General features: G+C 34.0%; 2 protein-coding genes across 3 annotated transcripts; one reads left to right on the top strand and one right to left on the bottom strand.

Moving 5' to 3' along the window:
- LOC18039953 (ADP-ribosylation factor) lies at positions 1–3,392 on the top strand. Of its 2 annotated transcripts, XM_006428170.2 has the most exons (7): positions 1–101; positions 699–861; positions 968–1,038; positions 2,521–2,640; positions 2,766–2,884; positions 2,972–3,053; positions 3,146–3,392. In XM_006428170.2, the coding sequence occupies exons 2-7, from the start codon at positions 714–716 to the stop codon at positions 3,149–3,151; spliced, it is 546 nt and encodes a 181-aa protein (XP_006428233.1). In that variant the 5' UTR covers positions 1–101; positions 699–713; the 3' UTR covers positions 3,152–3,392. The 2 variants fall into 2 exon arrangements, with proteins under 2 accessions (XP_006428233.1, XP_024037745.1); XM_024181977.1 differs by lacking the exon at positions 3,146–3,392 and having other exon boundaries at positions 2,972–3,080.
- A 1,132-nt stretch (positions 3,393–4,524) lies between these two features.
- Positions 4,525–5,097, bottom strand: LOC18037919. Its single transcript, XM_024181791.1, has one exon. The coding sequence runs from the start codon at positions 5,095–5,097 to the stop codon at positions 4,525–4,527; it is 573 nt and encodes a 190-aa protein (XP_024037559.1).
- Positions 5,098–16,621: the final 11,524 nt, after the last annotated feature.

The raw sequence follows: 16,621 nt of genomic DNA, 5'->3' as shown, positions 1-16,621 counted from the left end.
ATCCGTCATGTCACCCCATCTATAAATAGCATTATAGCCCCTCAAAATTTCATTTACCATTCTCCTCGTTTTCCCTTAAGCAGCCTCCTCCTTCAGATCTCGTAATCTCTCTCTCTCTCTGAATTTGTTTTCCTATTGCATATATTTGATTTCAATTGAATCATTTGTTTCTTTGTTCAATGTGATTATTGGGGAATTTATTAATTTTACTTCATGCTTCGTATTTAACCTAGATCTGAGGTTATGTTTGGATCTGATACCGTTTGAGCTTTTTTTAGTGATTTTCGTATATTCTACACGAAATCTGATCTGGGTTTCTGTTAAAGCTTTAAAATTTATTGATTTACTTGTTGCTCGAATCATTTAACTTGATATGTGATGCTTGTGGGATTGTTTGTTTGCTTAATCTGGATTTGATTTTCAAATACTCTATTTGGTTTATTTCATTTTTATTGTTTGTTTCTCGTTTAAAACGAAATATTTTGCTGACCCCATTTGAATAAATTAATGTTTTTATGAGATTTTATCTTTGTTGGGCTTGTGTAGATCTAGTGGTAGTCATTAGTACTTTTTGAGGTTAATGATTTGCAATGTGATTTAAAGATTTAATTTTTTTATTTAATTTTGTATTGTGTGTATGAATGAAGATTTTATGATTATGTTGATTAGGGTTCTGATTTGTATTGCTTTTGGTGTAGGTGAGATAACAGAAAATGGGGCTGTCATTTACGAAGCTTTTTAGCCGGCTTTTTGCCAAGAAAGAGATGCGAATTCTGATGGTGGGTCTCGACGCTGCTGGTAAGACCACCATTTTGTACAAGCTCAAGCTCGGTGAGATTGTGACAACCATTCCTACCATTGGTATGCTTTTGCGTTGCTTATACTCAATGGCTGTTTTCAAATGTATGCTCAACTGTTTTGAATGAGCACATGTAAATTATGATTTTTTTTTTCTAATTTATTGTAGGTTTCAACGTGGAGACTGTGGAATATAAGAACATTAGCTTCACTGTTTGGGATGTTGGGGGTCAGGATAAGGTATTTGATGATGAAATCATAATTATTTGAATACAGTTGGAGAAGGGAAGTTCAAGAGATTGCTTGTTTTCTATGATTGTTAAAGGATATCAAGTCTTGCTTGTGCATTTATTTTGTTTCTTGTGGTTATTAATTGTTGTTTGTGATTGATGTGCTAATGAATGGCCTTGTGCTTAGTGTGTGGTTCATCAGCACTTAATAGGATCATAATCTACATCTATCGCACCACCTTGTCTTTCAAGTTCTTCCTTTGGATGAATAGGAAGGGCTATCCCAGTTGTGGTGGGGATCTGTTTATACATTCATATATGGATGTTTGCTTATGAATGGCCTTGTGCCGACTAGATTATGGTTTGTCAGCACTCAACAGGATCATAAGCTACATCTATTAACACCAACTTGTCTTTCAAGTTCTTCCTCTGGCTGTCAGAGGAAGGGCTATCCGTTTAGTGGTGGATATCATTTATCTTATAAGTACGAATATTGATGAGTGTTCATCAGCGCTCACCAGAATTTTAAGATACTTCTGCCTCCACCTGTCCTTTAAGTTTTTACTTTGGCTGTATGAGGATGGCTCTCTGTGTATTGGACATCATATTTAGGCTAGCATGTGTCCCAAATGCATTTAGTGAATATCATTTTAGACGTGCTTATTGACGGTCTTGTGCTGAATAGATGTCTCTCCTTCAGCACACAACATAATCATAAGCTACAGTTGTTGATGCTGACATTATTTTCTGTTTTTCCTTTTGCTATGTATGGAAAAGCCATCCACAAGGCATCATAAATGCATGTTTTTGTATTGCTTTTCCTAACCCTTGTTATTCATTATTGCTGCAGTTGTTGGTTATGCATGTGCTTATGGACGGTCTTGTGCTGAAGATGTTTCTCCATCAGCACATAACATATTCATAAGCTATATCTACTGATGCCCCTTTGCTTTTCATGTTTTTCTCCTTACCATATGAGGAAAGACAATTTGCTCTGAGGCGCATATGATTAAAAATTTGTGTTTTAGTTTGCGTTTATATATAGTTGCAGAAATTAGTTATATTCAGCTATTAGTTATGCATGTGCTTATGGAGGCTCTTGTGCTGAAGATGTTTTGTTGTCTGTACATAACATATTCATAAGCTATGTCTACCGTTGTCACCTTGTTTTCTAGTTTTTCCTCTTACTGTATGAGGGAAGGCAATTTGCTATGTTGCACACATGATGTATACATTTGTGCCTGGCTTTGTCTGCATTTGTGGTTGCAGGAATTGATTGACATTAAGATGTTTGTCCATCAGTTCTCAAAATCTTAAGAAAGATCGGCATCCATTTCTATTTTGATGCATACACATTACGACTATTTCCAAAGATTGTGCTTGTAGATCATTTGTTTATGATGCAACATCTCTTCTTTACTAGTCTGTTATGAGAAAACTGATTTTTGGTAGATATTGGAATCTTATACATTGTACTGTTGTCCACATTCAGATTCGTCCTTTGTGGAGACATTACTTCCAAAACACTCAAGGGCTTATCTTTGTGGTTGATAGCAATGATCGTGACCGTGTGGTTGAAGCTAGAGATGAACTGCACCGGATGCTGAATGAGGTATTGAAACAAAGCCTTTTCTCTCACTTTTCTTTTGTCATGGGTTGGAATTTCATCATGATTATAATGAAGAAAATATGCTGAAGTTGGAGTTGGATAATGATTGAGTTTATTTGCATGCACAGGATGAGTTGAGGGATGCTGTGCTGCTTGTTTTTGCCAACAAGCAAGATCTTCCAAATGCCATGAATGCTGCAGAGATCACTGATAAGCTTGGTCTTCACTCACTTCGTCAACGCCACTGGTACTACAAATACTCCTAGTCTCTCTCTACCGGACTTATGTTTTGATGGTTATTGACAAGAGCTGGCATTTTGTGTGTTCCTTTCAGGTACATCCAGAGCACATGTGCAACATCTGGGGAAGGACTCTATGAGGGTCTGGACTGGCTCTCCAACAACATCGCTAACAAGGTGGGGTTATGATTTCATTTGTTATGTACACCGATCTTTTATATCAATTACCTTGCTTAACCGTTCTAGTTAAATTTCATCATCATGTGCAGGCTTAAGTGATTGGTCAAGTCTGAGCGACTCTTTGCGGCAGCATCTATGTGAATGATGTTACTATGCTTTTGTTTATTTTGTCGGGGATTCTTTTTGGGCTTTACTACCTACGTTCAGTAGAATGTATTTGTTTGTGTTAGATATTTGATTGGCACCATACTATAAAGTTTTCTGCATTGTCATTGTAGAGTTTAAATTACCCTCATTATTCAGAATTCAATGATTTTTTGGCTGTTATTCCTCTTAGCTTCTCTTTAGTCTGTAGCGTTGCAGATATTCTTTAATCACCAATAATTGGCTTATTGATTTATTCTTAATATTGTTCTCAATGTCAGTTTGTATGTATCTTTTGATTAATGTGGGCAATTTCCCCTCGTGCTGAAAATGAAGCTCTTGTCAACGAAAATAATCACATACTGAAGAAGTGAAATGTTTAGGTGTATCATCTGTAATTTACTGTAAATATTAATTCACCCATGAGTTCCCACTTGTCTAAAATCCTGCCGTGAATAATTTTGGGTGGTTGTAACACCAACTCAGCTAGCGTTGCAGCGTGGTGGGCGTTTGTTACCCACGGCTGTGGCTATAGTGTAGGCGTGTGTGTGTGTGAGTGAAGGTTCGGTCTCTCTATCTTTCACGATGGAGCAGAAGAAGTGGAGAAAGAATGAAATAATTAGGGATTGCGTTTTTGCCTTACCCAAGCCGAAATATAAGTCAATTGGTTTATAAAATCGAATCCGATCACACCCTAAGCTACGGGACATAAAATAAAAAAATGTTGATTTGGATTGGGAACACTGTATTCTTATTATCAAAATTAAAGAAAGAAAAAGTGAGGCTCCTCTATTTCAACAAAAAGATACCTAAATTCCATATATAGCTTGGGGCTAGAGGCCCCACTCGGCCACTCTCTCTTTAGTGAATGCATTCTCGGAAGTACGCTTAAAAAAGGAACCTCTCAACCATTTCTATTTGGAGTTAAAGATGTGAAAACGTAAAATATGTTTCTCTCTACAAAAACATGGTGGGTCACAAGGTATAGCATATGGGAAAAAAATGGTAAATAAAATAAGAAACTGTTTGATATTTCATATAATATATTAACGAATCACATACCAGATTACGCTTCGCTAAAAAATCGTATACCAGCATTTAGTGATTAGTGAACATAGAGAGATCGATCAGGCGTTTTTTGAGTATATTGAAAGAAACAATAAGTGTTGCAAATCTCAGGTAAGGCATGTAAAAGTGATTCTTTATTAACTTCAAAACAACTTCATTATACACTCCATGTATATGCATGCATGGGTGGCTTTTACTGATTGTGGAAATTACAAACCCTAGCTAGCCATATATCCATGAAGATTAAGGTTGGTCATCAAGTAGAAAGTATATGGCCGGATACAAGAGACATAGCAATGAGAATCCTCAACTGCCTATTTTTTTCTATTAACTCGAAAAAAGGGTTCACTGGCGGTCCTGGTTCAAAGCTAATGTTGCCCTCACAAAGACCCAATGCTTTTGGTGCTGGAGATTCCTGAACAAGCATTTCTTTGAAATTTCGCTCTCCAAACGCCTTAAACGCCAACGTGAAAGCATTAGTAATTGTCCGATAATCCTTCACACATTCGGTAAGAATGTCTTTGACTTCAGGAGTGGCTGCATCATTGAGAAGTGATTGTGCATAAGCAAGTACTGAGGTCACATTCTCTGTTGTTCTCTCAAGTGCTATTTGAGTTAGCCCTTCAATGTTTGTTGATGGAGTCTTCAGGTTTTGATTGAAAACTTTGTTGCAAAATCCGTAGTCCTCCAATTGTCGACAGATTTTATCGATCAATTCTTGGGTTTGGGGGTCAGCAGCCAATGCAGGAGAATGATTATTGCTGGTGATCAAGAGAAAGATAACAAGAAAAGAAAATATGAGATGGGAAAAATTATTAGTAAAAGCCATTGTTGTCATTAATCAAACTACATTTGCATGCAGGACACTGAGATTTGAGGATACAACAAGTGTATTTAAAGACTACTTCATCAACTACTTACTTAAATTGTTTATGCATTATATATATGTACATATTTGTAGCATTGAGAAAGATTCATAAGATTTGTGGCATTTTCAGAAAGAAATCCTGCAATGTCATTTCAAATACAATAGATTTTGGCATATCTTATTGCTTGACAACATATTTTAATATATTTAATTTATTGTTTTTTATTAGGAAATAACAAGTTGAAATGTGTCTTGTAATGTTGAATTTGCTTATATTTGAATCTACATGTGCATGGATAGATTTTGTCTGATTATTTAAATTTAATTATTGTATTGGTTTTTGTATACCAATTTTGGAGAATTTGATCCCTTATTGGCACATTATGTCGCTTGGTGCTAATTAAAAAAAAAATTGGAATATGACCAAATATAAAATATAAATGAAGTTTAATTTATTATAAAAAGAAATCAGTAGATTTTTTTACATGATTATCGTATTCTGAAAAGAATAATGAATTTAATTTATTACTTGATGTGGTGTACAGAGTGGTTTAGATATCGTTTCAACCTCTAAGAAAATAATTTTGAATTAACTAAAAAACTCTTGGAATCGACTATAAAATATTCTCAGTAAAAAAAAAAATTAGTCGATTTTTAAGCATCATAAAGATTTTTTTTTAGTTTAGAATTATGTTACATTTTAGCCTATTATTTTACAATAATAAAAGAAATCAGCTGGGGTGTAAATTGTTATGATTAAAAAGAGAAAACAAAAGAGTTTATCTATTGATTGTTGATGAGATCGTAGTGAGTGGGTGTCGAGTATAAATTTCATTTAGATAAATTATCACAAAATTATCCTTAACAGCATTTAAGTAATATAAAATTTAATTGAATATGATGGTGTAGAATACGTATTTTTTTAGAACGTAAATTGGCCCACCCATATATTTATGTATTGTATCAGGCCTATTGCTGGAGTTGCACGGCGGAACGAGTATGCTTGATAACATATTATTTATAATAAAATCTAGATAAGTTATTAGTTTGGGACTTTAAAAAAAAAAAGCTATGAATTTAACGAATATTAATTAATTTATAAATTAATAAATTATCAAGTTAATGAAAATTACATTTTTAATTTATGAATGTTTTCTTCTTTTACTAAATGTTGTATCCGATATCTTTTTCCCGGTAATTAATTGAATTAAGTATTTCGTTTGATGAACTAACTATTATTTACTTCACCAACTTTTGTCGCTGCAGCTTGAGCTTATGTTGAACCTCATATATATTTGATTATTTACTAGTATGAACCTCATATATATTTAATTATTTACTAGTATGATTATAAATAAATAATATTTATTGATGCCTCAAACAGTCTAACTCTATTGAAGAGCCCTTCTCACAGAAAAAGAAAAAGACATTTGAAGTGAAACTTACATGAATATTTTTTAACTGTAATACGAGAATGCCATACTAGAATATATATATTTTTTTTCGTTTACACAAGATTAGAAATGAGATCTAAGTAGATATTAATTTCAAGAAAAGACGAGCAATATTGTACGCAAATTTCACGAAAGCCTCTCCTAGATATATCATTTTAATCAATAAACAAGATACATGACACTTCTATCAAAATGCTCAAAACCTATTTCTTTCGATTAATTCGGAAAACGGGTTCACCTCCGGACCTGGTTCAATAAAATCCATATATAGTTTCTTTCACAAGTACTTCTTGCTTGCGGTGTTGGAGTTTCCTGAACAAGCATTTCAATTTTGCTCTCCAAATCCTTAAATGCGGACGCAAAAGCATTGATCACAGACCGCTATTCCCTTTAAGCACTCGGAAAGAAAATATTGCACTTTCGGATCAGCTGTAGCATTACGAAGAAGTGATCCTTGTATGTGATGTATATGTTAACCTTATATTTTCTACTGTTTCCTGCTCAAGTGTTACTTGGGTTAGACCTTCTAAATCCGTTCTTGGACATTTCAGGTTGGCATTGAAAGTTTTATCACAAAATTTTTGATCTTCTGTTTGTTGACAGATTTTGTACGTTGATCAATTCTTGGGTTTCAGGATCTCTCAAGGCAGGATTAATGAAGAGAAATAAGATCTCCCAAGAAGATAGGGTGCAAAAATGTAAAAGAGAAGCCATATATATATTTTTCATTTGAACTTGGTTCAAGGAGTGAAAGCATGGGAGTGTATTTAAAGAACTATTTTATAAGTCCTGTGACTAGACCAACTGGTTTTTAAACAAAATTCTTTGAACTATCACTCGAATTCAAATCCTAGAGAGGTAAGTGGCTCAAATATCAATATCGGTGTTCCCCAATCCCTTTTTTTTTTTTTTTTTTAAAGAATTATTTCACAATTCTTCATAAAGTGTATTGAATTAGCTGAATTTTAGTTTATTACTAGTTTGAATGATATCAAACATGCATAAAAATAATAAGTACTTGCACTGAAATTTTATAAAACTCGTAAGGGTAAATTTTGATTACCTCTTTGTAAAATGAAAATTTTTAGAATACCTTCAAGTTATTATAAATTTCAATTTGCTCTCATTTTTATTCAAAAGAAAAGAAAAAAATAGAGGCAGATAGATAATTTTTTTTTGGCTCTTTTAATAAAAATGGGGATAAATTGAGATTTACATTAATAATTTAGAGAGTATTTCATAAATTATTTTCTGATGAGAAATAATCTAAAATTAACCCCAGTTCATAATGGCATAATCTAGAAACTACGAAAATTATAATATCTCAGAGAGGCTACTGTTATTAATTTCCTCAATCTATAAGAATCTACTAAATAAAAATGAAATTGAAAACCTAATATAAACAGCTAAGTATTAATGTTATTTTAGAGCCATTTGTGCAGTGGAGATAATTCTACAGTAACATCAACTTTTTTATTTGTATCTCTTTGTTCATTTATATTATTAAATACCTATAATCAGTAAACGTTCATTCCACGAATTTTCCTTTTACTATAAATTTTATTATTGCCCGTATTGATATTAAAATGTAGAATGAGACTCTACGTGGACATTGTAAGAGATTTATTTTTGGCTGTGCCTAGAGTACTTATCCACTAGCATTGATACAAGTATATAACGGTAAAAAATTTATTCATAATAAAAATGCAAAATGAAACATTATAAGAGAACACATAATAAGCCTTACGCGCTAACCCATTAACCTTGCCAGTAGACTTAGGTTCCAAGTAATTAGACTACGAGTCAACTTACAATTAACATAGACTTCTGATAGGTAACCCCCTCTATATATCTCAGCATCCCCTACTAAATTAAATACATGTAATTACCAAAATTATCCTTACTCTTTAATAAGGATATTTACTATTTTTATTTTTTATTTTTTACCTCTCATCAGCTCTCACTCTCTCTCTCTTCCTCAAGCATCACCATCATCCCCACCACTTATTTTCATCACTCTCTACCCATAGGGGCGAAGGTAAGAGTGGGCTAAACCGGGCTGCAGCCCGGGTAAGCCTTTTTTTTTTTTTAAAGTTAAGTATAATTTATAAATTTAACTTTATTAATACTTATAAAAAAATAAATAAATCTAATAGCCCACCCCATAAAACAATACTAGCTTCGCCACTGTCTATCCATCATCACTTGTAAAATATAATAAGATTTTGTTATTGGTTCTTATTTAAGTTTATAAATAAGTGATGGAACTTTGGTGTTATTATTGTATGGATTTTGACGTATGATGAAAAATTAAAATAAAAAAACTACCATATTACTAGTCTCTATTATTTCTTACTTCTTGAAACTCATCATCATCATAAACTAAAGTTGTAAAATAAAATTATGAAAATCCATTTTTAACTTGATTTTTTATTTTCATGTTTTTGTTGTTTTTTTCTTTTTTATGTTCCCTCTTGAATTTGATCTACAAAATTATTGATCATGATGCGTTAAATATTGAGTTCGGTTCATTAAAGGAGTAAAGTAGGTTACTCCAAAAATTAAAAGAAAAAAAAAAACAGTGCAAACGAGAGGAAAAAAATTAATTTTTAATGAGGATTATTTTAGAACTACATTCAATTAATTAAGAAGTGGTAGTTGCTAAGATATATGATGGTGATTTTTAAGAGAGAGAAAAGAATAAGTTAGAAATATAAATACTTTATTTATTTATTTTTATTATTTTTATTATTTTTACTTGTAATGAGGATAACTTTGAAAATAGGTAAAATAATTAGAAAGTGGGGTTGTTGAAATAAATAGAGGGGGACAAATATCACCACTCATTGAAATATTATTATTATTGGACCAAAAATAGAATGAGCTTAATTAGAGCATAAATAAATGTGATCTCAGCAAAACCATGAAGAGATTGACAAAAGTTCTAAGATTTCGAGTTTCCTAACCTCCATGATTCTAAGGTTAATCGGTTTCGAGATTCATAACATCTAAGATTCCTGGGACAAATCACTTAGGATAAAATCTCCTAGGTTTAGACACATTCAAGGTTCTTAAATTACAAGATTCGAAGGTTTATAGGACCAAAAAACAAAAAAACAAAATCTTAGGTTATGAGACTTATAAGGCAAACCACCTAAGATAAACCTCATAGGTTCCTATATTCCAAGGTTTTTATTACAAACCACGTAGGATAAAACCTCCTAGGTTCTGACATTCCTAGCCTTTCAGATTCCTAGGACAAGCCACTAACGCTTGTAGGTTCTAAATTTAAGAGATTCTTAGGTTCCTAACACAAATCACCTAGGTCAAGCCCCTTAGGTTCCTAAGTCCTCAGGTTCCAAGGTTCCTACGATTATTCAAGGACAAAACATTTACAATAAATCTTCTAAGGTTCCAAGGTTCGTATGATTATTTTAGGACAAAACACATAGGATAAACCTCCTAATGTTCCAAGGTTCTAGGATAGACCATCTAAGATAAACCTCTTATGTTCCATGGTTCCAAGATTCCTAAGATTCCATGATTCTAGAACAAACCTTCAAAGATTCTAAGGTTCTCAGAATCCCAAGATCTTAGGACAAACGACCTAGGATAAACTTCATCAAACTCAAAGGTTCCTAAGACAAACTACCCAGAACAAATCTTCTAGGTTCCAAGGTTCCATTATTCCCAAGATCTTAGGACAAACATCCAGAAGTTCCAACGTAGACAAACCACTTAGGATAAACCTTCTAAGTTCTAAGAACAAACTATCTAAGATAAACCTCTTAGGTTCCATGGTTCTTGTGATCCTAGGATCTTAGTTTAAAAAAAAAAAAGATTAAAACACTTCCTCCTCTGATTCGAGGATAAGATTGCATATCCATGTGATATTTAACATAGGCACTAGAAGAGAAGTGTGCCCAGGAGTTGCAAAAATAATGATACTTGTCATCAAAGCAACTATAATTCAAGTCAAATTTATTCTGCCTGTAAATATGCCCACTATTCTCAGTTAAAAGTAAGCAAAATTCACAAAAATGAGAAAATACTCTCTTTCTCCTTTTAAAATTTCTCTCTCTAAATCATATTTTAAAAAATCTAGTTATTGACTTGATTGTTGGAAGGTTTATGTCAGCAAAGTAAACCAGTAAACCCTTTAATCTTTTTCTTATGTTTGTATAGCATCATCGAATAAAGTTGTGCTCATCACCTAAGGAAGCATACCCTATGAGTAATTTAGAGGTCCGTTAAGACCAATTTTAAAAAGAAATTCATCATCATCTGATCTAACAAAAAGAAAGGTGAATCTTAAGAGGCCTATCCTTAATTTGAATTACCACGTAATAAGTTTGGACAAAATTTATATCGTTTATTGGGAATTTTGACTAAAAATCTTGGAACCTATACCAGAAGCATGGATGAAAACCATGAGTATTAACTTTGAGCATGATGATAAAAGTTCCAAAGTTGACAAGAAAGCTCATTTTGATGAATAACAAGACAATGAGATTTGGAAGATGATGACATAGTGCAAAAGATTTGTTAACCCTCAGTGAATCTCAATTTAGTGGTTAACCAAGTGAATTGTAACTATATAGCTTGGGTTTTTAACATGATTGCATATCTTAATCAAGTTAATAAGTTGCAAGGGACTTCTACTATGAGATAAAAAAAATTTCTCGGGAGAAAAACACCCGAGCTAATGCTTTGACTCAATTGGCTTTCTCAATCGAGAAAGACTTACTGAGATCAGTTCCAATAGTCATCATCCCCAAGCCAAGCATAATCAAATTTGAAAAAGAAGAAGTGGCAATCACTGACCATCAAAATTCCTAGATGGACCTAATCATGAGTTATCTCATGAATGTTACTCTGTCTGGGGACAAGAATGAATTTAAAAAGGTGAGATACCAAGCTATAAGGTATGTGATCATGGATAATCAGCTCCACAAGCATAGATATTCTATTCCTCTTCTGAAGTGTTTAATGCCTAAAGATGAGATTATGTCCCTTATGAAATCCATGAGGGAATATATGGAAACCATTTAGAGATCAACTCGCTTACAAGACTATGAGGCAAGGATACTTATGGCCAACTATACAATGAGAAGCCTTTGAGCTAGCAAAAAAGTGTGATAAGTGTTATTTCATGTTTTAATAAAATCATGAGGACCTCGTTAACGATGGTAAAATAATAATTTTTATTTTTATTTTTGAGATCAATCAAATTAGCACATATCTTCAAATTTAGATTTAATTTAAACACGTTTGTGAAGGAGTTGGAATCCAAAATGTTGAATTCGTCCTTTTATCTTCAAGCTCTAAAATTTTTGAGCATCAGTCTTGTGCTTGCAAAGATGTTTTGAAGCTCAAGTTTGCATTTGGTTGATAAGAGAAAAAAAAAATCAAGAAATTGTGATTGACTTGTACCTTAGAAGTAAGAAGTTGTTTCCCTACAGTGGCGAGACCAAGATTTTGGTTTGATGTAAGCTTTGGAGAAAATATAAATTAAAGTAGGCTAAAACATAATATCAGTAAAATTAAGGAGGCTAATCATAAAAAATTGCAGCCAATAACAAAATTATATAAACCCGAGGGGTCCATATGTAAAAAATCACATTCATATGGTGAAACATCAACTTTAGAATTTTAATTTTTTTCATTATTTTACCATCTTATTTAGAGTCAAATCAGGCATACTTTTTCTGGTTTTTTAATTAAAGTTTGATAATATTACCCTCCAACCTTCTTTTAGTTAATTTAAAAAAATAAATTTATCTTATTATAAAATACGAGGTCTTGTTGTCATTTTATTTTGTTGTTGATAATTTTCCTTTTGTCCTTATGAGATTGTTATCTTCCACTCTCAACATTCAGTGTTATTTAAAATCTCATAATTATGTTTAGAGCTATTAAAGTCTAGTCAAGAGTTCAACAAATGTGGTTGATCTCATTCACTATGTCAATGGCAAAAGAGCTCCATCCCTCGAAGTTAGACAACGACGACGTGATGATTTATTCTTCCTCCTTTAATCACATTGCATCATTGTACCTGTGAAGAATCAGTTTCTGTGTTAAGGGGTTAAATGCAAAGAGTTAAGATTTTTGTGACTTTTGTGCAGATTGACTTAAGTTTGAGGGTTGATGTGCAACTTCGTTGCTGACGTGTCAAGAATTTGTTATGTTTGTTAAGCAACTTCTGGAAATTTTCAGAGTTAGCTTTATAAACAGAGCTGATGCTCGGCATTTGGTGTCAGTTACATTTCTCTTTCATTTCTCATCCAATTTGAGTGATTATGAATTCTTTGTAAAGCTTGTGGTTTCTTCTACAAGACAAGACAAATTTGTATTCATTTTGAGTAATAAAAGAGTGCTAGTTTTTCCCTTAGAATTATGGTGTCTGGTATTGGTATTCAAGAACTGTTTTTGATCTTGTGAGTGGGTCCTCGTTTTTGCTTCATTTTTAGAGATTCTTTTTGGCTTCTGTTGTGTTCAAACTCAACAGGTGGTATCAGAGCCCTAGGGGGATCGCAACAATGTCACTTCCAAAGCTTGAAATTGAGAAATTCACCATCGGTGGTGATTTCTCACTTTGGAAGATGAAAACGAAAGCTCTTCTTATTCATCAAGGATTGGAGTCAGACTTAAAAGAAGAAGATCCAGAAACTGCTGAAAGTTCGAGATCTGATGAAAAGATGAAGCAGATGCACAATAGAGCCCATAGTACCCTGATCTTGAGTCTAAGTGACTCGATCTTGAGAAAAATCCCATAAGAGAAAACAACTCTGGGCATCTGGAACAAAGTGGAGGATCTGTGCATGAAGAAGTCACTTGCTCACAGACTATTCCTAAAGAAGAGGTTGTATACATTTTCTATGAAAATAAGTGTGTCAATACAGGAGCACATTGATGTGTTTAACAAAATTATTCTTGATCTCGAAGGAGTGGAAAGAATCAAGATTGGTGATGAAGACAATGCATTCTTTCTGCTAAGTTCATTGCCAAAATCCTATGAGGGTTTTGTAGATACCATGCTATATGAGAGAATAACTCTCACACTAGAAGATGTGAAGGCCTCCTTATGTTCAAAAGAAATACAAAGGCACTCTGGAGATCTAAATCAAAACCTTAGTGAAGGGTTGGTGGCAAAAGCTGAGAAGAAGAAAAAGAAGAGCAAGAATCAATCCAAAAAAGATGATGAATATGAGAAAGAGAAGATGAAAAGAATAAATTTTTTTTACTGTAAGTAGACAGGCCATTACATCAGAGACTGTGCTGAAAAGAAGAGAGACAATAAAGAAAAATCAGGAGATGCTGCTGTAGCATCTGATGAATCATCTGATGGAGACTATCAAAGTGCAAACTTACTGGTGACATCTAATAGAAAGATTGAAGGTCAGTGGGTTCTAGACTCTGGGTGTTCTTTCCATATGAGTCCTGATAAAACCTTTTTTCATGAGTATGAAACTATAGATAAAGGTAGGGTCTTAATGGGAAACCACAATGCCTGTAAAATTGTGGGCATTTGGTCTGTTAAAATCAGAATGTATGATGGAACCACAAGGACCCTAGAGCATGTTAGACATGTACCGGGATTGAAGAAGAATTTGATACCCTTAGGCATGTTAGATAGCTCAGGATATATCTTTAAGTCTGACCATGGGGGCTTAAAGGTAATGAAAAACTCCAGTATAGTGATTAAGAGAGTCAAGAAAAATAGATTGTATGTGCTGGAAGGGTCATCAGTACCTGTGTTGTCTGCATTGCATGTTGTGTCTGATGTAGATAAAGCCAAGCTATGGCATCTAAGACTTGGGCACATGAGTGCCAAAGGCTTATAAGAACTAAGCAAAAGGGGGCTGTTATGTGGAGATAAGGTTGAAGAGCTGAAGTTATGTGAAAATTGCATCTTTGGGAAGGCTCACAGAATGAAGTTTGATAAGGGAATGCATAAATCCAAAGCTGTATTAGATTATGCACACTCTGATCTATGGGGGCCAGCTCAAGTGCCATCCCTAAGTGGTGGCAGATATATTGTAATATTTATAGATGATTTTTCAAGGAAATTCTGGTTATACATTCTCAAGACCAAAGATCAAACTTTTGAGAAATTCAAAATATGGAGAGCTCTGGTTGAGATACAGTCTGAAATGAAGCTGAAAGCATTGAGGGCTGATAATGGACTCGAATTTTGTAATAAAGAGTATGATGAATACTATTAGAAGCATGGAATCACCAGACACAAGACTGTCAGGTTCACCCCTCAACAAAATGGATTAGCTGAGAGGATAAACAGAACCTTCATTGATAAGGCAAGATATCTATTCTTAAACTCCAAGCTACCAAGAAGCTTCTGGGCTGAAGCTGTAACTATAGCCTGTTACTTGGTTAACATGAGTCCCTCTGCAGCTCTTAAGTTCAAGACTCCTGAAGAAGTCTGGACTGGTGTATCTGCAAATTACAAACATATGAGAATCTTTGGATGTATAGCCTATATGCATGTTAAGTAAAAAAAGCTGGATTCAAGGGCTCTGAAAGGGGTGTTTGTTGGATATCCTGAGGGAGTTAAAGGGTATAAGGTGTGGTGTAGTGCCACTCATAAATGTATAATCAGTAGAGATGTTACATTTCATGAGGAAGTTATGCTGGAGGATAAATACTCTACTGTCTTTGACTTCAACCCTTATACTAATGAATCAATAAAGGTAGCTGCAGTAGTGAAGGATTCCAAAATTGAGGTGGAGTCAACCAGTACCAATCACAGAGGGGATCAAGATATGGGTGCTATAGAAGATCTTCAACAAATGTCTGAAGTGGATGAATCAAGAACTTCAATGCCTGAGCTGCATGACTATCAGCTAGCAAGAGACAGAGCAAGAAGGGAGACAAAACCACCTTCTAGATATGCATATGCTATGATGATAACTTATGTCCTTAACAGTGTAGTGGACATAGCTATTGAAGAACCAACAAGCTACAGAGAAGCTGTGAAAAGTAGTAACAAGAGTAACTGGATCAAAGCCATGGATGAAGAAATGGATTCCTTAATTAAGAACAAGACTTGGACTCTTATCCCAAATCTGGGTAACAGAAGATTTGTGAGCTGTAAGTGGATTTTTAAAAGAAAATAAGGAATTTCAGGAGCTGAAGCTTCAAAATTCAAGGCTAGATTGGTTGCTAGAGGTTTCACACAAAAGGAAGGTGTGGATTTCACTGAAGTTTTTTCACCTGTGGTTAAACATAGCTCCATAAGGATGTTACTGTCAATGGTAGCTCTGACTGATATGGAGATTGATCAGATGGATGTGAAGACAACTTTTCTGTATGGGAAGCTTGAGGAAGAAATCCTGATGACACAACCAGAGGATTTTGAGGCTAAAGGGAAGAAAGATTGTGTTTTTCATTTAAACAAGTCCCTTTATGGACTAAAGTAGTCTCCAAAATAATGGTATAGGAGATTTAATGAGTTTATGATCTCCAATGGCTATCTTAGTAATAGATATGATAGTTGTGTTTATTTTGGGAGCTCAAGTTCAGGTGGAGTTGTTTACCTTTTGCTGTATGTTGATGATATGTTACTTGCTACCAAGGATAAAAGTGAGATTAAGAAGCTCAAGGACATGTTAAATGTAGAATTTGAAATGAAGGATCTGGGATGTGCTAAAAGCATACTTGGGATGGACATAATGAGGAATAAAGCTGCTGGAACTCTATTTGTCAGTCAAGAGAGATACATTCTAAAAGTCCTTGACAAATTTGATATGCTGGATGTAAAGTTTGTTCAAACACCAAAGGTGCAAGCTCCTGTCACAAATCAAGATAAATTTATGATGAGTGAAGTGCCATATGCACAGGCAGTTGGGAGTCTTATGTACGTAATGGTATGTACTAGGGCTGATATTGCTTATGCAGTGAGTCTTGTTAGCAGATTCATGAGTGATCCTGGAAAGGAGCACTGAGATGCTGTGAAGTGGATAATGAGATATCTTAGAGGTACTCCTGATCATGGTTTGATGTATGGAAGGTCA

The sequence above is a fragment of the Citrus clementina genome, unplaced genomic scaffold (genome assembly GCF_000493195.1).
Source record: "Citrus clementina cultivar Clemenules unplaced genomic scaffold, Citrus_clementina_v1.0 scaffold_6, whole genome shotgun sequence".
Taxonomy (NCBI): domain Eukaryota; kingdom Viridiplantae; phylum Streptophyta; class Magnoliopsida; order Sapindales; family Rutaceae; genus Citrus; species Citrus x clementina.
Note: the sequence above shows the minus strand (reverse complement) of the source record. Positions and strands in the feature narration are given on the sequence as shown.

Bases quoted from the DNA above. Each gene is read 5' to 3' on its own strand.
- LOC18037919 (XM_024181791.1), bottom strand. From the start codon at position 5,097: ATGGCTTTTACTAATAATTTTTCCCATCTCATATTTTCTTTTCTTGTT.
- LOC18039953 (XM_024181977.1), top strand. From the start codon at position 714: ATGGGGCTGTCATTTACGAAGCTTTTTAGCCGGCTTTTTGCCAAGAAA. The intron at 862-967 runs GTATGCTTTTGC...AATTTATTGTAG, and splicing joins GACAACCATTCCTACCATTG to GTTTCAACGTGGAGACTGTG. The intron at 2,641-2,765 runs GTATTGAAACAA...TTGCATGCACAG, and splicing joins TGCACCGGATGCTGAATGAG to GATGAGTTGAGGGATGCTGT.